At 40.4% G+C, this 25,922-nt stretch overlaps 1 protein-coding gene across 2 annotated transcripts in view; it reads right to left on the bottom strand.

The window, feature by feature from the left end:
- Positions 1 to 18,606, bottom strand: part of Pon1 (paraoxonase 1) — a 30,129-nt gene extending 11,523 nt beyond the window's left edge. Inside the window, exons 1-5 of one of the 2 annotated variants that reach the window (XM_003475003.5) lie at positions 18,454 to 18,606; positions 8,838 to 8,908; positions 7,415 to 7,470; positions 6,895 to 7,063; positions 1,488 to 1,614 (exon numbers count right to left, since the gene is read on the bottom strand). In XM_003475003.5, the coding sequence (XP_003475051.2) occupies positions 1,488 to 1,614; positions 6,895 to 7,063; positions 7,415 to 7,470; positions 8,838 to 8,908; positions 18,454 to 18,527 (497 nt within the window). In that variant the 5' untranslated portion in view covers positions 18,528 to 18,606. Of the gene's footprint in view, positions 1 to 1,487; positions 1,615 to 6,894; positions 7,064 to 7,414; positions 7,471 to 8,837; positions 8,909 to 18,050; positions 18,070 to 18,453 lie in introns of those variants that run through there. The other variant, XM_013158395.3, reaches the window with a different exon arrangement.
- Between the last annotated feature and the right edge of the window lie 7,316 nt (positions 18,607 to 25,922).

Here is a 25,922-nt window from a genome sequence, read left to right as displayed (position 1 = left end):
GGTTCCATGCTGCCAACGACCAATAATTTTGTAACTTGCCCTGAAAAACATCCTCTACTTCTCGGAAATTAGACAAAACTCAGGCTTCCAAGATTAAATGGTGAAAAAGATAAATAAATTTTCACTCTGAACTCAAGCTGCCAGGATTAAAAATCCTAGCTATACTATTTACTGATGGTGTCACCTGAGGCACCTTAACAAACATTCCAGGCTTCAGATTTTTATAAATCTACGATGGGCATAAAAGCAACAACCAACTAAGATGGAATTTGTAAAAAGTCATTAAAATAGTTTGTTTAAATTTAGTACGGTCACTGATTTAGAACCAAAACTCATCAACAACTATCACTTTTACTACTACTGATCACCACCACCATCATCACCACCATCATCGTCATGTCCAGCTTCTCCATCCTACATATTTTACCCTATTTTAGATCTTAGCATTCTTTATATCACTCAAACACTCAGTGACCTCATTGTTTCTCTAAAATATATTTGTTGAGTATATGGATAAACTCTTCTACCCCAATCTCTTCTCTAAACTTTTACTCATCATGGGGTGCAGGAAGCCCTGGATATTACTTGGACCACAAATTAGTTGACCTTGATCCAATAGCTCAATTTCTTTCCAATCTCACCTTCCTTACCTGAGCACCACCAGGTAAGAAAGGAGAGGAAGGGCACGGGTAATGGGGTGGATATACCATCACTAGATTCCTGCAAAAGGAGCAAATCTAGCTTGAAAAATACTGGGGTGCTTGAATGCTGTCCTTAAAATTACACCCTTAGAATTTGGGGTTCCAGCAAGTGAAAACAATGAGGAGACAAACATTTTGGAAGATAGTGTCAAATTATATTCCTAAATTCATCATTAGTCCTACAAACTAAATCTTCATAGGGGAGTGAGGAAGTTGATTTTGTTTTGGGTTGACCAGGATGACAGATCATGGGGATTTTCTTTCCCCATATGTCAAATTGTCCAGGAGTCCAGTATGCAACTTAGTATTTTCCGAATCCTGGTTTCACATAAATTATTGCAACCTAGTAGCAGTGAAGACAGTACAGGAGGACTTAGATACACTGGGTTTTCAGTTGTCTTGGAATCTTCTGTGAATTTACTGTAACATCTATGATTTTAATACAAATAGAAATAAAGAAGCTCAAAACTCATCTATTAAAACTATTTATGTTTGAGTTACGGAGTCTGGTCTTCGAGCTGAACATTTCCTTACTAAAAGTTTGCTTGAAGATCCTGAGTTGAGCAGCCGTGAAATAGCATCTGACTGACCTCAGATATGAGGTAGAGAATGGGTGTTCTCTGAGGACGGACCAAGTCCTCAGAAGTTTTTGTATAAGAACATTTGGAGGAATTTGTGATCATCAGAAAGGGGAGTTGAACCTGCCCTACACAAAATGAAAAGCTAAACACGGATAAAACATCCATTGCTGCTAAAAGAAAACAGAAATATGCTATATCTCATTACCTACTCAGAAGTTTGTGTCTAATGGTTTTCAGGTGCAAAAGCGATTTTTCTCTTTCTTGAAACTTAAACAACTCCACTGTAACCATGATATCTGGATGGTTTACCACCAGCAGGTAGACAGCATTATCTAAGAGGAGATCAAAAACAAAAATCGAAGCATTAACTGAGCTCTCAGCTGTCAGCTCTGTCTCCAAAAAGCAATTTCAACCCATCTCCAATGAGTACTTAGCATGTCAAGCAGATGGAATATTTTCATTTCTTTGTACAGAGAAGCATTTGTGATTGAGCCAAAGAAAAATGGCTAAAGGATGGGTGACAGACTCTAAAAACTCAAAACTCCACAGGAGGAAAAATATCCTCAACTTTAGAATGAGTGTCACTCATACAGTTGTCATAGAACTGGTGAGGCTTTCTAGTTCAAATGGTCTCCACAGGATGCAGGGTGCAGACAAAAGGATAAAGATGTGGCAAGTGCTAATAGAAGGATGTAATTTACATGGGATTAGAGGACAGATCCCACCCGAAAAACATCTGAAGAAGAGCAAATGGAAGAGCTTCCATGGGCCGGTGAAACTTTAGAACACAGAGCAAATTGGTCAAAAAGGTGTGGGCGGAGCTTAGCAAGTGATGCAAGATGACAGTCTCTGTCCTGAGAGGGTAAATCTGACATGATCCATTGGTGTTTGATGGCCAATGATGAGAGGTGCAGCTGGGGGAGGTGGGGTGGTTGAACTGAAGAGGCCTGAACACAGAAGCCGGCTAAGAAGCTTTTGATGAACCTAGCCAACCAACAAGTTTATTTTAGGTGGTGCTCAGCGCTTGGGGAAAACAAAACTGGGAGAAGGAGAGGGACAGGACGGGGGAGGATGATGCTGACAACAAAAGGACAGGATCAGTGTTGGCCCATTTGGCCCGAAGCACTGAAAGGCCCTGGTGACGGCTGAGGCCTGAGGGAGTCAGGAGCTCAGCACAAGAGTCCCCAGGTGCTGGGGCAGTGAGTGCCAGCAACTCAGCTTCTCCAGGAAGGTGTCTAGAGTCTGGGAAACTAGCTTGGAGAGAAACCAAGTAAGTGCACGTTACACAGGACCCACCAGGGAACTGACAGAAGACAAGCAGATAGGATTAAGTGATACAGGAGAAACAGATCAGGCCACAGCAGCGCCACCAGAGTGGCTGGCCAGCCACCAGCTAGGAGACAAAATGAAACTAACAATTTGCTCATGGAGAACCAGAGAACTGGCAGGGGACCAAGGGAATCAATCGCCTGCAGTTAGAACCAGCCAGGGAAATGGAGGACTCTGCTCCCAGAGTGACCTTCCACAGTCAGCAATGCATGAGTGACCTTGGTAAAAAAAGGCCACAGCTACAACCAGGGAGCAGGAGCAGGAACAGGAGGCGGTGGAACCCCACTGTGGGGCAGGTTGAGAGGGTGAAGTTGGGTCCCAGAGCGGCCATTGGCCACTCACACCGCGAGTTCCCAGAGTGGATGAGGGCAGGACGGTGCGGGAGACGCGGCAGGTGGGGAGCAGCTGAAAGGCAGCCCTGGGGAGCACAGCCAGGCTCCCACTAGGAGGCCAGGTACAGCCTGGCTGTGAGCACTGGAGCTCAGGCCGGCTGGGTCCCCACCGTGTGCTGTGGCGGCTGCACAGGGACCTCCAGTTGGGCAGAGAGGCCTCCTGCCTGAGCGCGCACCCTGACCCTGGGCAGAGGAAAGGGCCCCCCGTGCAAAACAATGCAAACTTCTTTTAGTATTTATTTGATTGTACTAGTGTTTCATTTTTATTTTTATTTTGCTTTTTAAAAGTTCTTTGCTCTTGTCCTCTTCTGTACATTTCCCCCCACACTTTTATTCCACTATTTTACTCCTTTTCCAAAATTGTTATGCAGATTCAATGCTGTTCAAGTCAAAATACCAACAGCATACTTTACTGATGTAGAGAAAGCAGTCCTAAAATTCATAGGAAAGCAGAAGTGACACAGAAGGACAATCTTGGGCAAAGGAGCAAAGTAGGTGAGAAAGCAAGGCCTGACTTCAAGCTGTTCTACAAAGCAACAGTGATAACACAGGATGGTATTGAAACAAAATCAGACACATGGATCAATGGAACAGACTGAGCAACTTCCCCCAGACACTGAAGCTTTTGTTTCAATCTTCAACAAAAGGGGCAAAAGCATATGTTGGAGGAAAGAGCACACTCCACAAGCAGCGCGAGGCAAACTGGTTTTCTGTTTGCAGAAGATTGAATCTGGACCCTCATTTTCCCCCATATACTAAATTAAAATCCAAATGGATCAAAAATACAAAATATAAATTAAAATAGAGATATTAAACCTCCTGGAAAAAAGTTTTTTGAAAAAAATGAACCTCCTAGAAGAAAAAGGTTAAACACTTGAAGATATGAGCGTAGGAAAATAGTCTCTCAGCAGAACCTCAGTTGCACAAGAAATAACAGTAAGGCCATGGATTTAGCTCAGCAGCGTAAGCGCCCGCCTGGCAAGCGTGAGATCATGAGCTCGAGCTCCAGTACCAAAAAGATTCCTCCTGTCAGAAATCACAGTAAGAATCAACAAATGGCATTATATCTCCATGGAAAAAAAGCAATCGGTTGAGTGAATGGACAGCATACAGAATGGGAACACTTTTTCCAGCTACTCCTTAGGAGACTCATATCTAGAATACACAAAGAACTAAAAAGATTAAATCATCTAAAATTAAAAATTCAGTCAAGAAATGGCCAAGAGAAATGAACAGACACTTTACACAGGAAGAAATACAAATGATCAACGAACATAGGAAAAAATGCTCAACATCTCTGGCCAAATTAAAGCAACATTAAGATTTCATCTTCCTCCAGAAAGAATGGTCACCATTAAGAAATTAAACAGTAACAAATTCTGGCAAGGCTGTGAGGTAAAGGAATCCTCCTTCATTGTTAGGAGGAATATAAACTAGTACAACCGTTGTGGAAATCAATACGGAGATTTCTCAAAGAACTGAAATTAGAAATTCCGTATGACCCCGAAATCCCCCTGCTAGATATCTTCCCCAAAGAAGACGCCATCTACATCATACTACAGTAATGCTCACATACTAATGATCATGGCAGCCGAACTCATATAGTACCTAAAACCTGGAAACAGACTGCATGCCCACAAATAGATGACTGGGTAAAGAAAAATATGGTGTCTATATATAATACAATATTACTCTGCTATAAAGGACAGATATGGGATAGTTATAGAAAAATGGATGCGCCTGGAAAATATAATGTTGAGTAAAATAAACTGGACACATGAGTTTACAAAGTGTGTGGTATCTCTCATTTGAGTAAAGTGCAGTACAAACAAAGAGAATAGTAAGTATGGATAGAAGGATGTAAAGAGGTGGACCTCTTGCTAAAGGGAAGGGTCAGAGGGAACAAGGGCAAGAGGCGAGAAGAGGGGAAGGAGAGAGAAGCAGAAATGAAGGTGTGCTGTGTGCAGGAGCCTGCTAACTTCAATAAATGTAGACATAATATGCCATAAAATGGGCTAAGACTCATAATTTCAGCAAGAATGAAAAATGAAATACAGAAACTGGAGGAGGACGTAGGAATGGAGGGAAGAGGATTATAAAAGAAGAAACAAATTATGCTGTTTATATGGAACCAGTCCCCAAGAGCACTGTAAACTGCAAACATGTACTAAGACAATAAAACATTAAAAAAAAAAAAGAAGTTCCTCACATGGGGATTAAAGCCTGAATGCATGCTTTTGTGCAACAGCTTCTGATTCTAGAAATTTATTCTAAGGAAATACAGAAGATCCATGTACCAAAGTAGTTTGGCACCGTAATAAGCATAAAAGCAGACCAGACTTCATTGTCTGTGAGTAGACGAACTTTACTCTGGTGCTGTCACACAGCACAGTCTGTAACAGCCATTGCGAAATGACTCCAAAAGGCAGTGTCACAAAAGGAGGTCTTCTATGTAGTTTTTAATGCCACAGCAAATGTTGGAAGAGTTTATAGAATACTACTCCATTTTATCTTTAAAAATAGTACTCCATTTTATGACACGTACCAAGCAGTATATGTCTTTGCACTTGAAAATATTTTTAAAATAAAATATAACAATGCATAGGTGAATGGTAGAAGACCATTAAAAGAAGCATCTTCAGTCATGGAGCTGAAGGACTGATGAGGAAATGATAACAATACCAGTAATTCATATTTGGGGATATTCCAGAATATAGGCAGAGTGACGCTGATTTGGAATTTCTGACATGGAATAAGCGGTAAAAGGTTGAATTGCACCTCAGGGAGAAGGCTCAGGAGACTGTCACTGAGTGACAAAAGAATGAGCAGGAGAAAGTAGCAGTGGTAGGGTGGGAACCAGAACAGCAAGCAGACGGGGTATCAGCGGGGAGCATTGTCCTGCAGGAGAAGGCAATCAGGGTCTGGGGGTTTAGCTCAGCAGCATAAGCGCCTGCCTTGCAAGAGCGTGGTCGTGAGTTTGATCCCCTGTATTAATAAAAAATTTTCACACCCCACAATAGGGACAGTTGGGAAGGGACTGAATGGGGGGGGGTGTCTGCTAGGGACACAGAGGTCACGGGTATCCGTGCTTTTGTCATTGGCACCTTTTTATCTGGACAACTTTGAATGAGTGCTGGTCCCAGGTCTCCCTCAGTCCTCAGGAAGCAGAGTCACTGAGTGTTGGGATTTTTCAGACTCCTGAGTGTTTCTGTGTGCAACCAAGATTGAAACTTATTTTGGAAAATAAGGACACATAGAGAATAACAGCGCATGGAAAGAGAACTGGGATAAAAGCACACAGGGTGTGAGTGACAGCTACCAAAGGTGTCAACAAGGAAGAGGCTTAGCCTGAGCAAACAACACAGCAAGAGCAGGCAGGAAGGCCAAGGGCGCCGCAAGGCTGGGAGAGAGCTACCCAGGGCGGCTGGCTTCCTGTCACTTCCTTTCCTGCCTCAGCCTCCCTGGGGTTGGGATTAGGGGTGTGCATAGGTGTTCGTGGACAGATCTTGGTGACTTCCTGGCACTGAGTGCTTTCTAAAGGTCACAGAGCATGTAGGTGAGAAAATTTTATTCCTGTAAATGCCTGGCTCCCTCAAGTTGATTAAAGTGGAAAGTCTATATTGAGCAGGGATGAATAATATCATAGTAATGATGGAGACAATGTGAATGTTATGTTTTATAAAATTGGAAGCTTTACAAACCTTAAGGATTCTCAAGCATTTAAGTCACTCAAATATTATGCAGAGTAAATATTAAATATCAACAGAGACACAATATTCAATATTAACAGAGAGAGTAAGTTCAGAACTCAAAAGAAGGATATTATTCATCTTGTGCTTTGGTTCATTTTTAATCTGCCATTGTATTTTAATAAACAATAAATACTGTTACCTTTATCTGTGAAAGTGCTGATCCCATGAGGGTTAAAGGAGGATAAATTGAAATTATATCCTGTGATGTTCAGCTCTAACACTGCAAGATCATCTTCATTCAGGTCCATCAGGAGTATTTTTCCTGGCTTATCAGGTTCAAAACTATGTATTCCAGGATATTTTAATCCCTTAAGGAGAAGGAGAAAAGGCAGGCTCATCACAGTCACTTCAAAGGCTGAGAGAAGAGGTCAGTGGCAGTGGCCGCAGAGCTGGTCCCTGGCCTGCAGAAGCCTCTTAGCTGCTGGTGCCATAGGCCCACAGGAGACCCTGACAACCAGGTACTCCTGCAGATCCTTGCACAAATCCTCCCTTTACCTGCAGCAAGGCTGGAGGAGACGCAGCTCCCAGCCCACCGGAAAGGCGCATGACTGCCCACTTTATTGAAAGTGGACATGAGTATACAGAAGACCTAGGTAAAAGATTTAAACCGCCTGTTCCAAAAGTGTTCTAGAACAAAATTACGGAAAGAAAACACTCACAGCACTAATGAAAACCAGTCCATTTGGCAGTATCTCCAGGTCTTCAGCGCCTGAGTCTGTTGGAAAAAGAAAATACAGATTGTTTCCTGTTTTGCAGGAAGCTGGAGAGTCATTTTTTTATCCCCTCCACCTTGGAAACAGGACTCTTCTTTCATAAATTCAGAGTAATTTTTTCTAATTGATGGATGTGATTATACGGAAATTTTAAACATATTAATATTGTTAGCATGCGTAATTAAAATTTACATTTAATAGATTTGTTTCAAGCTGATGGACTAGAGCTTTTTCCTCAGACTGATAGTTGATACAAAGTTTATGGAAATTTACAAATGCAGGAGAGGTACAATCATTTGAAAAGAGGTTGCAGTTTTTCTAGGGATGCAGTGCAAACCATAAATGTACACTGATATTTAAAGGTTGCAGGTAGAACACTTTGAAAACCATATTAGAAATACAAGAAAATTCTAAATGCTTCAGTTAAAACGTGGATACATTGTGGATGATTGAGAAAATTCATTGACTATTATACGTATCAACAAAATATTACTCTTTCAAATTAGTTATACTTTAAATATGCAAACATTTTCTAAAATTTCAGTTAAACTAGAGATGAATAAACTATTGATTTTATATTCATACTCTTAGTAGAGGTGTGTGCTTTTCAAATAATGTTGGTCATTGAATAACTGGATGAGTCCTCTGGGCCAGCCTTCTACACTATAGTCAACTGAGAAACAATGTCTAAAAACAAAAACAATACCCAACCAACACATAACAAGAGTACATATCTCAAATTGTTCTTAAATAACAAGGCTGGCTGGTTGAAACTAAATGGGGAGTTGAACCTTGGAACAGTATCTGTTGGTTGCTGTTCTGCTCTGTCATCCTGGCTGACAGGGCTGGTATCCCACAAAGGAGACTATCCTGATTTTTCCAGCTTCCCTTGCAGCTAGGAATCAGCATATTTTCCAGCTCTGACTAATGAAACCTAAATAGAACTCCACTGAGAGCTTCTGGGAAAAAAACTTTTCTCTCCAATCTTCATGAGCAAAAGTCTTGTAATAATTTCAAAGGTCTGTGAGAACTTTTTTTTTTTTAAATGTATTCTTTCCTGGATACTTCATCTCCCCCTTCCTTTAGTCTTTTGCCATCTTCTGGTTATATTACTGTAAAATCAAGACTTGTTCTGACTACTGTTTTTGACTATTGACCAAACACAAAATAATCAAAATTGCCTGCACATTTTCAATATCTTGTTGATGTCAAACATCAAACTATGATATTTATAATTAACTACTACTAATAATACTCTCTTGGCTCTATGTTGTATTTTTGAACAAAATTAAACAGATATATTTATGAAATAAATAGCAAGATTAGACACTTTCAGTTCAAATGAGACATTTTCTCTTCTCATACATACTTATTCCCTTAATGAAATGACAGTTAGGAAGATCCATGGGTGTTACTTCACGAAAAGCATTCATTCGTTTCCTAGAAGGGAAAATGACACGCAACAGACACTGTTTAGAAATCAGAATTAAGTTACAAAGGTAAAGCAGTCTGCAAATTTCCCTTAGGTGTGCTTTGCCTGGATTAAACCCCAGAGTTTGTGGTCCTGGTACCTGCAATGCTAGGAGGCAAGGTCAGGGCAAGACCAGTGGGGGAGGACATGGGTTGTGTAAGGACTCCTGTGTGCAAAGGTGGACAGTTACACAGCAGAGACACACAGTGTCCTTTCCACGTGAATTTAGGCAAGAGTAGGAACTATTTCATCAGTCATGTGGAGACTCCAGTGTGGAAAGTTGAGTCAAATGGCAACATGGTTCCAATTTAGCCATTAATGTTTTAGAGCTACTAGGGACTGGGCCTGCTATCATCTCACCAGACTGGTTCTACTGTCCAGCCTGTGCACCTGCTTTTAGATGTAGTCCTTATAAATGTACATGTGTTTAAAGGATTTGAAGCTTCAGAAAAACATAGACAAATTCAGCCTACACAAAAACATTATACAATGTCTATGCCCAGACACATGTGCACACACACATACATACACAGTCAACTTATTAAATCTGAGAACACAAACAGCATGAGGAAGTTTTTGGGTGAAGAACAAAGGAAAAAGGAACAATGTGAGAAGAAGATACCAGCAGGGGAAAAAAAAAAAAAAACCCAGACCACAGTTTAGCACAGAGGCCAAAACAATAAATATAATTTAGAGAACAAACTATGTATTTCTAAAAACACCTAGGAATCTTACTTTCTAAACACAAGCTGAGGAATTCTTCATGTGCCTTCTTGGGGATTTAGTGTCGCTGAAGGAGAAGGGCTGGAGGTAATCAGATATGTGTACAGTTCTTATCAACATGCTACAAACTGTGAATGGTTTATCGTTTTTCAACACCAAGTACATTTATTAGAAAAGAAGAAAGTTATGAAATATCTTCATATCTTTCCTTAAGAAGTTAAAAAAAGACAGAATAAGACCAAAAACAAGTACAAGAAAATAATTAAGATTGGAAAACACAATCCCTTATCAAACTTCCATCATTTTCCATAAAGATTAACATTTTGATTCTTCTGTAAAAATAGAAAAGACTCAGAATAGTCTAAACAACTTTAATTAAAAAAAAACAAGACCCCATAATAGCTAGTGCTGATTTAATACCATCTTGTTTTGAAGCTGCACCAAACTATGGCTCTTCTGTCTCCATTGGTTTTATCATGTTGTATCTTGCTGGATTTTATCGTATGTGGTAGTATAAACAAAAATTGTTATAGACAAAGAGAATATAGAAACCATTGTTCATTTTTCTGTTAGCTGATTCTAAATACTCTACAATGCTTTCATCCACTTGAATGGTGTTACACTGTCTTGATATGTTTGATGCTATAGCATATGAAGTTATATTCAAATATTTCAAGGAAAAAGACACTATGGTAACTACTATTAAGTCGGGTTATTTGGTAGTGAAGCTCTAGGTTGCAGAAACTATCATGCTTTGACCTGTATTGTTATGTTTTTAAGCCCTCTTTTATCTCAATTGCTCCCTTATTCATTAAAAAATTATTTTTTTTATTTTTCTTTTTTAAACTAAGGAGAAAAAAATAAAAAAAAACTAGCAGGGTATATTATAGTAACTTTTTTGATTTCCTATTAACTTGATTTTATTCTCTTACAAAAACAAAGTAATAAGATCTATGGGAGCAATAAAACCCAAAATTTGTAAATTTTGATGTAATAAAGAGAGGGGAAAAAAAAGTGTCCTAAAGGATACAACAGCAAGCATGTTTAGGTGTAGTAAATAGATGACCATATTAATATTTTGGTTTGAACACAACTGTCAAATCATTGAACACAACTATTTGCAGTCTCACTGTTTGAATGTTTACTTTGTATGCTTTGATCCTGTGACCTGAATAACCATTTCAAAAATGATAGTGTGTAATCTATTAATGGGTGATATCTTACTGGTTTTTTTTTTTTTTTTTGTAGCTCTGTATTACTTGTACCCTTACACTGTTTTGTTTTTTTCTGTTGTTTTCCTCTTTTTCCTTTTAAATAAATAAAAAAAGAACAAAACTAGAGCTCCAATCCTCCCCAGTCCCACGACTTATCACAAAGTTACACCGATCATGACAAAACGGCTTTGACATCAAGATACACAAATCATTAAAGTATCAATAAAAACTTCTAAAATAGATACCCACATAACAGGCAATTGATTTCTGGAATAGATGCAAAAGGAACTAAGTGGAGAAAGGACTGTACCCTCAGTAAACATACTGGCACACATCCAAAATGTCTTAAGACATCCAAAAGTCAACTCAAAATGGCTCACAGTGGGTTAGTTAAAGTAAAGGCAGGTGTGGCCTCAGTTGTTACTTGGCTGAAGTCATTCTCTCTCTGGAAAAAAAAATACGTGTTTTTTCCTTATTATACTAATGAAACAGTATGATGTTTATACATGTGTGACATGTTTATTTCACTAATAAGTATATTGTCAAGGTGCATCCATTTACCTATAAAAATGTTCAATTTGGGCCTGGGATTTAGCTCAGTGGCATAAGCTCCTGCCTTGCAAGTATACAGTAATGAGTTCGATCACTGGTACCAAAAAAAAAAAAAAAAAAAAAGTTCAGTTTATTATTCTTTATGGCTGCATAGTATTCCATTTTATAGAGATATCACATCTTTTTTATCTATTCCTCGGTTGATGGACATTTAGTTTGTTTCCAAGATCTGGCTATTACAAACTGTGCTATTATAAACATAGTTTCACATATATTGCTGTGGTGTCATGTTTTTAATTTTGGGGGGAAGATGCCCAGGAGAGGAATACCTGGATCTACTGAGTAAAACTTCAATACTAGTTTTATGAGGAATTTCCACACTGATTTCCACAGTGGTTGGACCAGACTGCATTTCTACCAAAAATGGAGAAAGGTCCCTTTTCCCCCACAGCCCACCCAGTATTTGTTATTGGTTGATTTCTTAATACTAGCCATTGTTTCTGTGGTGAGGTGAAATCTCAGTGTTGTTTTAATTTGCATCACTCAAATCACCAGTGCCATTGAACATTTTTTCACATATTCATTTGCTGTTTATACTTCATCTGATAAGTGTGTGTTCATTTCAGATGCCCATTTTTGGGTTGAGTCTTTAAATCTGGGAGGATTGATTTTTTTTAGTTCTTTATACATTCTCAATAATAATCCTTTATCTGAGGAATGGCTGGCAAATATTTTCTAACACATAGTGGAACATCTCTTCACTATATTGGTGGTTTCTCTTGCTGTTCAAAAGCTTTTTAATAGGGTAAGATCCCATTTGTTGATTCTTTGTGATGTCTCGAGCATTCTGGGTTTTATTCAGAAAGTCTTATCTTCCAGCAGATGTAATGTTTCTTTCTTTTCTTTCTTTCTTTCTTTCTTTCTTTCTTTCTTTCTTTCTTTCTTTCTTTCTTTTTCTTTCTTTCTTTCTTCCTTTCTTTATTTTTTGTCTTTTTTGTTTTTACCGGTACCGGGGATTGAACTCATGACTGCTTGCTTGCAAGGCAGGCACTTATGCCGCTGAGCTAAATTCCCAGCCCCCGTAATGTTTCTATTTTAATATTGTGATCTTTAATCCATTCTGATTTTAGCTTAGCATGATGGTGAAAGGTAGGGGTCCAATTTTAATCTTTGGCAAGTGGAGAGCCAGTTTTTCCAGCACTATTTATTAAACAGACTATCTCTTTTCCAGTGAATGTGTTTGCCACTTTTGTTAAAGAGAAGGGAGCTTAGTCTTTCTACAGTTATTTCTACATCTTCTAATTTATTCCACTCATCTTCAGGTCTGTTTTTACCATAGTAGCTTTATAGTATAATTTCAAGTCAGGCAATGTGGTGCCACTTATCTAGTCTTTGTTGCTCACAATCTGTTTTGCTATTCTAGGTCTCTTATGATTCCAGGTGAATTTTAAGATTGTTTTCTCTAATTCTGTAAGATATGCTGTTTGGAATTTTGTTGGAAATGCATTGAATCAGATAGCAGTTTTGAAACTATTGCTATTTTCATTATATTGGCTCTTCCTATACAAGAGCACAGGATATCTCTCCATTTTCTAATATCCTCATAAATCTCCTTTTTCAGAGTCCTATAGTTTTCAATAAGAAATTTAGTGAAGACTACTTCTCAAACTCTCTAATGAAATTGAAAGAGAAGCACTATTCCCAAATTTATTCCTGAAAGCAAGCATTGCTCTGATTCCAAGAGGACCCAAGAAAGAGAATTACAGGCAATCTCTTTAATGAACATTGATGCAAAAATTCTCAATAGGATAAAGACAAACATATTGCAGTAATTGTTCAAGAAGATTGTATACTATGATCAAGTGGGATTCATCCCAGGAATGCAGGGATGGTTCAACATACATAAATCCATAAACGTAATACATCATATTAACAGAGCCAAGAACAAAAATCATATGATCATCACAATAGATGCAGAAAGAGCTTTTGACAAAGTCCAGTACTCATTCATAAGAAAAATCCTTATCTCAATCTGATAAAAGCCATCTATGACAAACCAACAGCTAACATCATACTAAGTGGGCAAAAATTGAAGGCTTTCACTCTAAACTCAAGAACAAGACAAGGATGTCCACTGTCTCCACTCCTATTCAACATAATCCTGGAAACTTTAGCCAGAGCAATTAGACAAGAAAAAGAAATAAAAGGAATAAAGATAGGAAAGGAAGAAGTTAAATTATCCTTATTTGTAGATGAGATGATATTCTTCATAGACTCTAAAGACTCCACAAAAGACTTTTAGATTTAATAAGCAAATTTAGTAATACACATGGTTATAAAGTCAACACTCAAAACTCAATTGCCTCCTTGTATACAAATAACAAACTAACTGAGAGAGAAATCAATATCTTTTACAATAGCACCCAAAAAACAAAATACCTGGGAATCAATCTAATGAAAGATGTAAAAGACCTCTACATTGAAAACTATAGTACCCTGATTTATCACTGAGCACTCATTAATTCATTCAGAAATTCCACTGTTGTAGTGGGGCTGGCCTGGTGGTCTATTTTGCACCCTCATTGGCCTAATGAACAGTCAGAGACATGAGCAGAGAATCAGAGACAGAGATGAACATCAGAGGACAGACGTTTGGTCTGGAAGGAGCTTGTAGCTTTTGGGATAAGCGATGTGAATTTAGAAGGTAGACTTCAAGGGAACGGGTCCTGCCACATGGCCTGGGACACTAAAATGGAAGTTTGATAGCATCATTACAAAAATTTGCAAAAAAGGAACAGGAAAACTATAGAATAACAGTTCACAGACTTTTAGGCTGAGAAACACATTAGGAAAAGCTTTTTAAACGGCACAAATGCACATGCACCACACACATATACCCTCACCTTCATCTGGAACAGGTCGACAAAGAATACCCTAATCTATGCGTCATATTTTTACCTTTTCTGTTCAATTCTACTTCACTTATTTAAAAATTCTGGTCATAATGTACTAAATGGATTATGACCACCCCATTATGAAAGTCTCCATGCAAGCAAAGATGCAGTGAATATTCACAGAGTTGCCCCAAGGAACTCAAAGGACTAGAATGAGGTATTAATGGTAAATTAAAATCATAATGAGAGACAATGCAAAGAATGACATGGAAAAAGGCAGTCAAGGATGCAAAATTCTGAATGGACCAAAACTTGAATAGCATGCCCCAAACAGCCAAATTAGCCATTTTCTCCCACTCAAAGTCACACAAAGAATAAGATCACTGCCTAGCTCATTAAATGTGATCTATTCATAGAGAAAGACAGAGCTCCTGGGGTCCTGTTCTAATTCATGCAACTCTCTTGTGCAAGATGATCTCTAACCTCGTGGAATAATCACAATGAACAGGAGACCAGCTAGGCAAAGAAGAATTCAGTCCATACCCAGTTGCTTTGAGTTCTAATTCATGGTCCTCAATGCATTGACATTGATCCTGTAGCTTAGGTGCTGTGCATACCTTCAGTTAACCTCCAAACATCCCCTGGAGACGTTGTTTGCCCTAATTACAGATGACTAAATTTAAGAGGGCTTCTGAGATTAAGCCACAGAGTTATGACAAAGTGGCTAGGCTGGAATCAGAACCAACAGGAAGGCAAGTTTGCTATCGAATGCTTTTACAGGGCAAAACTTATGAATACCATTGCTTAACAGTTGGAACAGACACTTGATACTGTGTTACTTTATCCAGAGCATATTCTTCTACACGTTCTCAAATTATCAGGAAGTATTTTGTTAGAGACTTGATGAAGTTCAAATGCTTCAGATCTGAGAGATAATGCTCAGTGAACTATGTCCTCAGTTCACAAGCCTCTGAACTCTGTCTAGAAGCCACAAGACCTTTTCTGTGAACTACTTTGTGCAAATACACGCTGGGCCCCTGCCAGAAAGACAGCACTACGCAACCAGAAGCAGGTTCTGCTCTGGAGCCACACTCCATGCTAAGGCGCCTTCGGCAGTCTGCTGGCTGTCCCTCTGCAATCACTCAGTATTCTTCCTATGTGCCAGGCTCCAGGCTAAGGCTCCCACACAAACTTCCTCAGTTAATCTTCCTTAACTGCCTTTGAGTCCAAGATTCCCACTTATCTTATTGGTAAGAAAACTGGGGTGCAGAGATCCTAATTCATTTCTACATGATCTCTTAATTTAAAAAGGTAGAGTCAGGATTCGAAATTAGGTATACAACAGTAAGGGCTCTACTCCTTCTGTCCCTTTCCTGTCCCTTTTTCTTTCCTCACATTTCCCCTCCATCTGGAATGTTCTTCATCTTCTCTGTGGAGAGGACCCTTGCTGACCTTCTGCAGCTTTGCTGATCTCCTCCAGCTCACCATTGACCCTCAGGACATCTCACATATGTATCCAACAGGGCTCATGCCCTGTTGTTAAGCTGTCAGCTTTTGGTCCTGTTACTCCCTGTGCACCGCATTGGTGAGTGAATACTACATCCTACAACATCCGGATGATTCCTGCACTTCCTGAAGGAATGGGGCACTTGCAAAGAGAGGAGGCTCTGCAGATGTCCCTGGCTTGTTTTATGGCCTTGCAGCTAGGGCATTAGACTGTAAAGGTGTTGTGCATGCACTGGGTGAGGGAACTGAGGCTTGAGCATTGTTTGTCGTTGAGACCCTTGGTGCAGGGTTTCAAGGAGGTATGATGATAATAGTCAAGTGAGTTTCTGAGATCTCACATGGCAATTTCAAAGCAAACAATTATAGCACACATATTAGGTACCAGATTTTGTATAGATTGTACTGTAATATGTGTGATTATCCCACAGTTTTGAGAAAGAGAACAAAACCAAAACTTACTTTGGGGTAAAGTGACACGTAAGGGAGGAAAGGTTTATTTGGCTCAGTTTGTGGAGTCAGCTGACTCCAAGGCAGGGTGCCGTGGCAGAGGGGAGTCACAGAGGAGAAACAGTCCACAGCATGGCAGTGGGAAGCAGTGAGAGCCATCAAAGGAGGAAGGCAGAAAACAGAACCTTCCTGGCCGTACCCCTACCTCCTCTGACGAAGCTTCACCTCCCAACAGCACATTTGGCTATGAACTCATCAGTGGCCCAGTCCACTCATAAGCACCATGCCCCATGATCCACGCTCCACCTATGAGGCTTTGAGGGGACATCAAGACACAGACCTAAACCATAACAGTGATAAAATAACTGAAAAGTTGTTGAAATGCTACTAGGCCAAGGGATGGTCAGGAATCCACCACAACCCACCTCCCACACAGTGCATGGCCTAAAGTGGACGCCGGATGGCAGAGATGCAGGTAAGGGTTGGGGTTGGCATTGTGCCTTCTTTCTAGAAAAGGGAAACACAGCAGTCTTGGCATAATGATGGGCAATTTAGGAAAGCACCCCTTCCGGTCCTCCTCACATACTACATCCTGGAGTCCCACTGTCCCAGGGGCTTCCAGATGCTGTCCCAGCACCTTCCGGGGCTGGTGCAGTAGATGCTGCTATGCAAGATCATTCTCAACTCTTCCTCTCTGCTGTTTCCATCTTCCAGGCTCAGAAATCTTCCAGGTACCTGCTGTGAGTTTCTCCAAGCTCCCTCAGCCCAGGCCCAGTCACTTCTGCTGAAAGCTACACAATTTGCCCCATCTCTGCAGATCAAAGGATACAGCCACAGTGTGGAAGTGGCCTTGTTTTGTTTCCCTCTTCTCCCTGGGGCAGGTGCATGATCTTCCCTGAAAAGTAAATGCCATCTCTCCAAAAAAGAGGATAAAAGTTATTTTTCGGATCAACCAGGACATTTTGTTCTAGTTCTAACAGGCGTGATGGTGGAATCTGGGGGCCCTTTACAGAGGCTGATCAGGTTCAGTAGTGTCTGTGGCCAGGGAGTGCCTGAGTGCTCCTCCAGCCGCCAGCCCAGATCCCCTTTCCAGTAGCAAGGTGTTACGCCTCCACCCTGTAGGCTGACTTCCCTTTCCTGAACCAGGGTGGGTGACTCCAGGGGGCTTGGTCCCCATCTTCAGTCTCTCTGCACACTCTCTCCTGACAACAAACAGTACTGCGATGAATGAAAATTTGCAGTGACTTTTCCATTATGTAAGAGCCTAAATCATGAACTGATTGTTTTCTAATATTTTGTGATTTCAAAATAGGAGTTAGAAAAAAAAAAGAAACTACAACAGTGTGTTAAAACCCTATTCAGAATGGCAACTTCTAATTAGGCCAGAAGAGCATATAATTTTTTTAAAAGCCCAAAATGTTGTGTTTGTATTAATGTTTGACTTCAGAATAGCTAACATTATCGATTAAATCTTGTAGGATGATCTCTAGACCTTGAACCCCTGAAAAAGTTACCATGGAACTTCTGATCTGCTCTTTAAACACCCCTTCCCCTCCAGCGGGCTTAAAGGGAAGCCTGGAAGTGTTAGGCGCCTCCGATATGAGTGTGTTTTACTGTTCCCAGTTTGCTGAAGCACTAAGTTTTGGAGAAAAAATGGTTTGCCCACGATCACACACATGAGGGAAGAGCCCAGCTTGGGACACCAAGCGCACACGCCAGGGTTTGTCTCCTCCCCGACAGAGCCCCCTGGCCCGGGGGCATCTGCTCCTAGGTACCTGGGCCATCCTCATGCAGGTCTTCTGTGCGCCGCAGCGCCTCCAAGGAATGAGTCAGGGCTAGGCAGCCAAGACGGGAGTTTCCTGTCCCTAAACCGCCGGACACCAGGGCCCCGGGTTGGTTGTGGGGCTTCGTCCGCCAGACTGACAAGTGGGTCTGCAGCCAGTGCACGCAGGTCCTCACCGCACGTCAGTCTCTGTGTGCGGACAGCTCGGCCCTCACAACCCTGGCTGGCTTCTTTCTCGCCTGTCACCCCGGGGTTTCAAGCGGCACGGGAAACTGGGTGACGTCGAGGGAGCTCCGGGGACGCTGTGCGCCCCGCACCTCCCCGGACCCTCCTTTGCGGGTGCTGCGCTCCTGGAGACCGCACTGGCGGGGCGCCCTGACCACCGCCCGACTTACTGGTAGGAGGCGCGGTGGTCCCTGAGGAGCGCCAGCGCCAGCCCCACGAGGGTGAGCAGCAGCAGCTTGGCCATGGCTCGCGGCGCGGACGAGGAGCGAGTGGTGAGGAGGCCGCCGGCGCGGACCCAGAATCTGCGGCTCCACCCCGCCCCGTGTGGCTCCACCCGCCCGCGGTCCTCGCCAGTGTCGCCTTCTGCACCCTGAAACTTCAGACAGAAGAGGGAGAACAGGTGCCTAAGACCTGCCAGGGGCGCAGGTGACGCGAGTTGGAGGGCATCCCCAGGGGGAAGCAGAGTCCCTCTGTGCTGAGCGCCCACTTGGCACCCAAAAGGTCCCGCTCCGAGTGGCTGGGACGCTTCAGGAGCCCGCGGTTGGAGAGGACCGCGGTTGGAACCCCTAGCACCCAACTCTGTGCTCCTGGGCTGCCTCTCACCCGGTGTCACCGGTGTCACCGAACCCTCTCTGAACTGCACCCGCTTCCTCGTTTTCTCAGCGCCACTTCTGCATGCGGCTCATGCAAATGTGTCACTCCTCTGCGCATTCAGTCCTCTCGGCCACACTGAACTTGCCACCTGCCAGGTGCCTTATAGATGCTAAGGAGATCTGGTAAAAGTCTCCACCAAGCTTATCTTCTTCCAGTAGGGATATGCATACAAACATCAGTGAAGTGAAACCCTCAGGCGTGGATAGCGCTAGGGTAGTGCGTGTGTTACAGACGTGTACCTATGCTACGGTTAGGGCACTGCGTGCATATGAGTGTGTGTGTGTGTGTGTGTGTGTGTGATAGACGTCCACCTATGCTAGGGTTGTTATAGCAGTGTGTGTTTGAGTTGTAAATGTGCATCTCTGCTAGGGTGCAAAAATAGAGCAGCGAAGGGAGATGGGGTACAGAAGACACCCTTGAAGATTGGGACGCAGGGAAGACCTTCCTAATAAGACAGCAGGTAGAAGGCAGCACCTCCGCACACCTGAGTCATTCTGCCCTCCAGTTACCAAGGAGTATGTCTTGCTTTCCAAGGGCCAGCTTGTCCTTTGCTGTGGGTCCCTTTCCTTTTGATCCCAATCATGCCTTCTTTCTTCTGCAATGTCCATCCCATCCTCTTTTCCAGACTATTCCTGTCAGATAGCCATGTCTTTGCTGCTATCCCTAGTTTTCTGGGGAAACCTTGTCTGACTCCACACTTGTCTTAGTCTCTTTTCTCTCATTGCTGAGACAAAATACCCAACCCTCAAAGTCAAAGGAGGAAAGGTTGATTTTACTCATAGTTGCAGAGACCTCAGTCCATAATCAGATAGCTCTAAGTTAGGGTGGCTTGGCAGAGAACAGTTAAGGCGTATAGAAAGCAAAGCAACAAGCAGGAGAGATAACACTCTTTCTGTCCTTATCTATATCTAGACTGCTGAGATTATCATACCTAGATCGCTGAGATTAGGGCAGTACCAAACCCATCAGTGGATTGATTTAGCAAACATGCATCCTTAATCCTAGCATCACACAAATCCCAGCACCACAAATCTAGAGTTTTTCATCTCTGGAAAAGCCCAAGAGAGCATGAGGCAGGAGGAGGGGTGTCTAGGCAAAAACCATAGCCACACTCTGCAACACTCTAACCACTGCTCAGTTTCTTTGCTCCTCCTGGAACACTTGCTCTTCAATCTTGAGCTTCTGGGTAAGAGGTTTGACAATATCACTGGGGCACCTATTCGAAAGACTGGGAACTCAGGGAGGGGAAGGTGATCCATTGAGGCCAGCCTTCGGGCTGTCTCCACCAAGCAACCAGACACCTGAATAAAATCCCCTGAACTCTCCAGATCAGATCAGCCACCAGCTGTGACCCACTAAGTCACCCTGGTTTACATCACAGAGCACTAGGTTCTATCTGAGAAAGAGTAGGAAGACAGAATCCGAGAGGAAAGTATTTGAAGAAAGAGAGTGGTCATGAATGAAGATGGAGAAGGAGTCACTGGATACAATAGCTTGGATGCAAGGAGTGGTTTAATTAGTTTTAATTAGTTTTAATTAATCCTAAACAATGGTTCCCACCTAGGTGACTAATAATCTCTTGAAAACATGTCCAAAAAAACAACTTTCCATTCCCCTCCCTAACTTATTATGTTTCCCAGGCTGTCCACAATTCAATAAATGGCACTGCTACCATTCAGTTGTTCATGTTGTCCTAAACCTATACATCTTCTTCTGTCTGTCCCCCTGTCCCACACATCTTTGTGCCAAATGTATGAGTCAGTGCTCTAAGCTCTATTCTCTGTCTTTTTGTTTTGTTTTCTGTTTTCTTTGTTTGCTTTTAGATAGGATTTCAATATCTAGTTCAGGCTGGCCAAACCTGACTTTGTAGCCAAGGCTGGCCTTGAAGTCATAGCAATCCTCCAGCCTCAACCTCCCAAGGGGGGATTACTGGTATGCACCACCATGCCTACTTTATTCCCTATTAATTATCTATTGCTGCATAACAAATAATGTCAAAATCTAGCTGTTAAAACATTCATTATCTCACTGATCCTGTGGATACAAATGTAGTCATTGTATAGCAATCTCTTATGGTTACTCAGAAGCTGGCAGCTCAGTTGTCAGCCAGACTTGCAGTGTCCTTCAGTGGGGCTTAAGTAGAATAGGGGAGGTAAGATCATCTTCCAAGGCTGTTGGTGGGTGTTGGTCCCTTTCCCCAGTAGTGTGCCAACTCCAGAGCAAGTGGTCAGACAGACTGAGACAGCATGTATCCATAAAGAGAAGCCACAATCTTCGAATGACCTAGCTTCAGAAGTGCCATCCCCAGCTTCTGACATGTTCCATCTGATAGAAGTAACTACAGTCAGCCAGGTTTGGAGGCACTTGCCTGTAATCCCAGCACTTGGAAACTGAGATAGAAGGATCACCGCAAATTTGAAGGCAGTTTGGGCTACAAAGTGAATTCAAGGCCAGCCTGAACTGCAAAAATTTACACCGAAGGAAACAGGAGTTAAGCTCCACCTCTTGAGGGGAGGCACATTGAAAAACGCATGTACTCCAAAGCTTAAAACACCACATGGTTTCTTTTATAGGAAAAACTCAAAATATATGTAAAGCATGAAATAACTCAAATATGGAAGAATGATAATAGGAAAAAAGAGAAAGGGAAAAAGATACTTAATCCAACACAGGCAACATACTTAAAATTGTACCTTGACTTAGTACAGTTGTCTTATATGTTTCGTATGTTTTGGCCCACTAGTCTGGTTTTCAATCTGTATCTGTGATAATTAACTTCATCAGATTTTCTAAGATAAATGAATCTGACACTAGAAAAATAAAAGGGGTGGGAAAGGGGAAGGAGGGGGATTGGAGTATGCTCTGACTGGTCCCAGCCCCCTGCTATAAATGCACTCACTCTGCACTGCAGACCTGTGCTCATAAAAGCTTTTTTAAAAATAGGAGAAGGAAGCCAAAAAACAAAAAAGAAAAATGCATGTGCATATCTTGAAAAATAACCGTAGCTCATAAATAAATCTCAAATCATCCAGTTCTCTCCACGTTTACTGCTGCCACAATGGCTCAGGCTGCCCCGGTCCCCAGTCCAGAAAAACCCCTCCGCTGTTCTCTCCCTAATCTGTCACTTCCTTTCCTGAAGCCCAGGAAGTCATATTATATAATTTCCTTGTTAAAATCCTCTTTCCCATGGCTTCTCATCTTACTTTCTTATCACAGACTAACAGGCCCCACAAGAGCTGACCTGTGCTTACCCACGAGTCCTATTTCTTTCTTTTTTAAAAATTAAGTTTACTGGTACAATTCATATATACATAATGATCATATTCATCATAGGGAATCTGTAGCTGTACATGATATATATTAAGTCCTTTTTTTGCCAACACCCGCTTTGCCCTTCCCCCTCCTTATTTACAAGGATTTGTTTCCATTTTATCCCTCTTTCCCATTTTTTTCTCTCTTCTTGCTTTCATGTTCCCTGCTCCCTGGTTTCCCTTTCCCTTTGAACAGTTTCTTCCTATTTCACAGTACCTTGCATACATTTTGTTCCTATTTACACTTTCAGTTTCTCACACCAGAGAGATAATGTGGTGTTTTACACACGTGTGTCCAATTTATTTCACTTAAAAGTATGGTCTTAAGATCCACCCATTTAGCTAAATGCCTCAAGTTTATCCTTCTTTAAGGTTTTATGCAACGGAGTAGTACTCCACTGTATAAAAAGCTACATGTTTTTCATCCATTCATTGATTGATGGGCATTTGTGTTGTTTTCAAAATTTAGCTATTACAAATTGTGCTGCTATAAATGTGAGTGCAAATGTATCACTGTGGTATGGTCCTTTTAATTCTTTGGAGAAGATACCAAGAAGGGGAATAGCTAGGTGAAATGAGATCTCTCTCTAATCCGAGGATTTTGAGGAATCTCCACACTGATTTCCACAGTGGTTGTACGAGTCTGCACTCCCATCAACAATGGAGAAGGGTCCCTTTTCCCCCACACCGCTTCCAGCATTTGTTTTTGGTTGAATTTTTGATGATAGCCATTCTATCTGGAGTGAGATGGAATCTTAGCATTGGCCTAATTTATATCTCTCAAGTGGCCAGTGATATTGAACATTTTTTCATATATTTACTTTCCATTTGTATTTCTTCAACTGAGAAGTTCATATTTATCTCAGATACTCATTTTATATTGGGTCTTTAAATTCAGGGGAATTTTATTTTTTTTGTTGCTGTGTTCTAAATATTAGTCCCTTGTCTAATATTTTTTCTTACTCTGTGGGTTTTCACTGTGTTGGTGATTTCTTTTGCTGTGCAAAAGCTTTTTAATAAGATGAGATCCCAGTTGTTGATGCTTTGCATTCTTGTCTGTGTGATTAGAATTTTGCTCATGAAGTCTTTGCTTACCCCTACATCTTCAAGAATTCTACTTCTTCTCTCTACAAACAGATTTAGTGTTTTTGTTTCGATATTATATCTTTAATCCATTCTGATTTTAGTTTAGTTCATGGTGATAGGCATGGGTCTAATTTTAATTTTCAGCATGTGGAAAGCCAGTTTTCCCAGCACCATTTATTAAGCAGACTCTCTCTTCCAGTGAACATGTTTGGTCCTTTTGTCAAAGATAAGGTGGTTGAGTCTGTCTGGATTGTGTCTGCATGTTCTAATCTGTTTCACTGATCTTCAAGTAATTTTTTTTTTGTCAGTACCATGCTAGCTTTTTTTTCTTTCTTTTTTTTTTTCCTAATCACCGTAGCTTTGTAGTACCTGCCTTACATCTTTGTTGCCCAGAATTATTTTTCTCTTCCAGGTCTCTTGAGGTTTCACATACATTTTAAAATTGTTTTTCTAATTCTGTCAGGTATGCTAATGGCATTTTGATTGGGACTGCATTAAATCTGTACAAAAATTTTGAGAGTATGGCCATTTTCACCATGTTTGTCGTTCCTTTGCAAGAGCAAGGGATATCATTCCATTTACGGACATCCTCTTTGATCTCCTTTTTGAATACTGTAGTTTTCAATGCAGAGGTTTTTTACTTCCTTTCTTAGATTGATTCTTAATTATTTCATTTTGTCATTACTGTAGTTATTGTGAAAGATGATGTTTTCCTCATTTCTTTCTCAGTCAGTTCATTATTCATGTACAGGAATGCAATTAATTTTTGAATGTTGAATTTGTATCCTACTTCACTGGCAAATTTGGCTATTAAATCTAAAGGTATTTGGCTGGAGTTTTGGAATCCTCTAGGTAGAGTATCATGCCACCTGCAAATAATGATAATTTAAAACTTTCCTTTTTTATCCTTATTCTTTTTATTATTTTCTCATGTCTAATTGCTCTGATTAATGTTTCCTGAACTATACTGAGTAGGAGTGGTGATAGTAGACATCCTTGCCTTTTTCCTGAGTTTAGAGTGAAAACTTTCAGTTTTGACCATTTAGTACAGCATTGGCTGTTCATTTGCTATAGATGGTTTTATCAGATTGAGATAAAGACCATATATTCCAATTTTCTGTAGGGGTTTTATGAAGAATGTTTGTTAGATTTTTTCTGCATCTATGATATGATCTTGTGATATTTTTTTTTTTTTTGGTAGTGGGGATTCATGACCTCACATTTGTGCCGCTAAACTAAATCCTCAGCCCTGATCTTGTGATTTTTATCCTTGGTTCGGTTGGTATAGTGCATTACATTTATTGATGTGCATAAGTTAAAATATCCCTGCATCACTGGGATGAAGCCTCATTGGTCATGGTGTATAATCTGCTTCATTATTTTCTGCATTTTTGGCCAGTATTTTATTGAGGGTTTTTGAATCTATATTCATTAAGGAGATTGATCTATATTTCTCTTTTTTGCTTGGGTTATTCTCTGGTTTGATATCAAGGTAATACTTCTAGGAATGACTTTGGGAATACTGCTTTCCTTTCAATTTCATTAAAAAGTTTGAGGAGTATTGGCGCTAGATCTTCTCAAAATTCCTTGTAGATTTTGACAGTGAATCCATCAAGATCTGGGTTTTTCTTGGTTGGTAAGTTTTTAATAGCATTTTAAAATTCATTGACTGATACTGGGTTTTTAAATTTTTTATATTTTCTTGATTAAATTTTAGTAATTCATATATATCAAATAATCTGTTCATTTCTTCTCTGTTTACCATTTTAGTAAAGTTTCTCAAAGTAAGTATTGATGGTCTTGATTTCCACATAATCCCATTGTGATTTGACTTATTCTTAATTGCATGAATTTGAGTTTTTTCTTTAAAATTCATTGACTGATATTGGGTTATTTAAATTTTTTATATTTTCTTGATTAAATTTTAGTAATTCATATATATCAAGTAATTTGTTTAGTAAAGTTTCTCAGAGTAAGTATTGATGGTCTTGATTTCCACATAATCCCATTGTGATTTGACTTATTCTTAATTGCATGAATTTGAGTTTTTTCTTTCCTTATGATTGAGAAAGAGGGAAGTATATTCAATATTATAATTTATACTCAGTGTAAACTAGAGGTAAGAAAAAGAAGAGACTTCAAGATAGGAAAAGATCTAGAATATTCATTATTCACAGACAACATGATAGATGTGTAATAATTCCAAAGATACTAGAGATAAACTATTAAAATTAATGAGTTTACAGACATAGATAGCTATACAAGAACAAAATAACAATTCGAAAATGAACTTAAAGATATACTACCTATAAGCGTGCTATAACTTAGCATCTAACAAAAAATGCTCTAAATCTCATCTCAGGAAACTGCAAAATTTAATTGCAGATACTAAATAAAATCTAAATGGGCACATTCACTAATTTCAGATCTTGAAAGACTCAAAATTTAATGTCTATTATTCCTAAGTTTATCTATACTTTCAATTGTGTTTCAGTAAAAACCTTAGCAAAATTTTGTATAATTGATGGGCTGTTTCTAAATTTAAGTGGAAATGAAAATAATTCAAATAGTCATAACAATTTTGGAGG

The sequence above is a fragment of the Cavia porcellus genome, unplaced genomic scaffold (assembly GCF_034190915.1).
Source record: "Cavia porcellus strain 051 isolate PalLab524CR breed Dunkin Hartley unplaced genomic scaffold, mCavPor4.1 scaffold_2, whole genome shotgun sequence".
Lineage (NCBI taxonomy): Eukaryota > Metazoa > Chordata > Mammalia > Rodentia > Caviidae > Cavia > Cavia porcellus.
The sequence above is the reverse complement of the archived record's forward strand: the minus strand, read 5'-3'. Positions and strand labels throughout refer to the sequence as shown.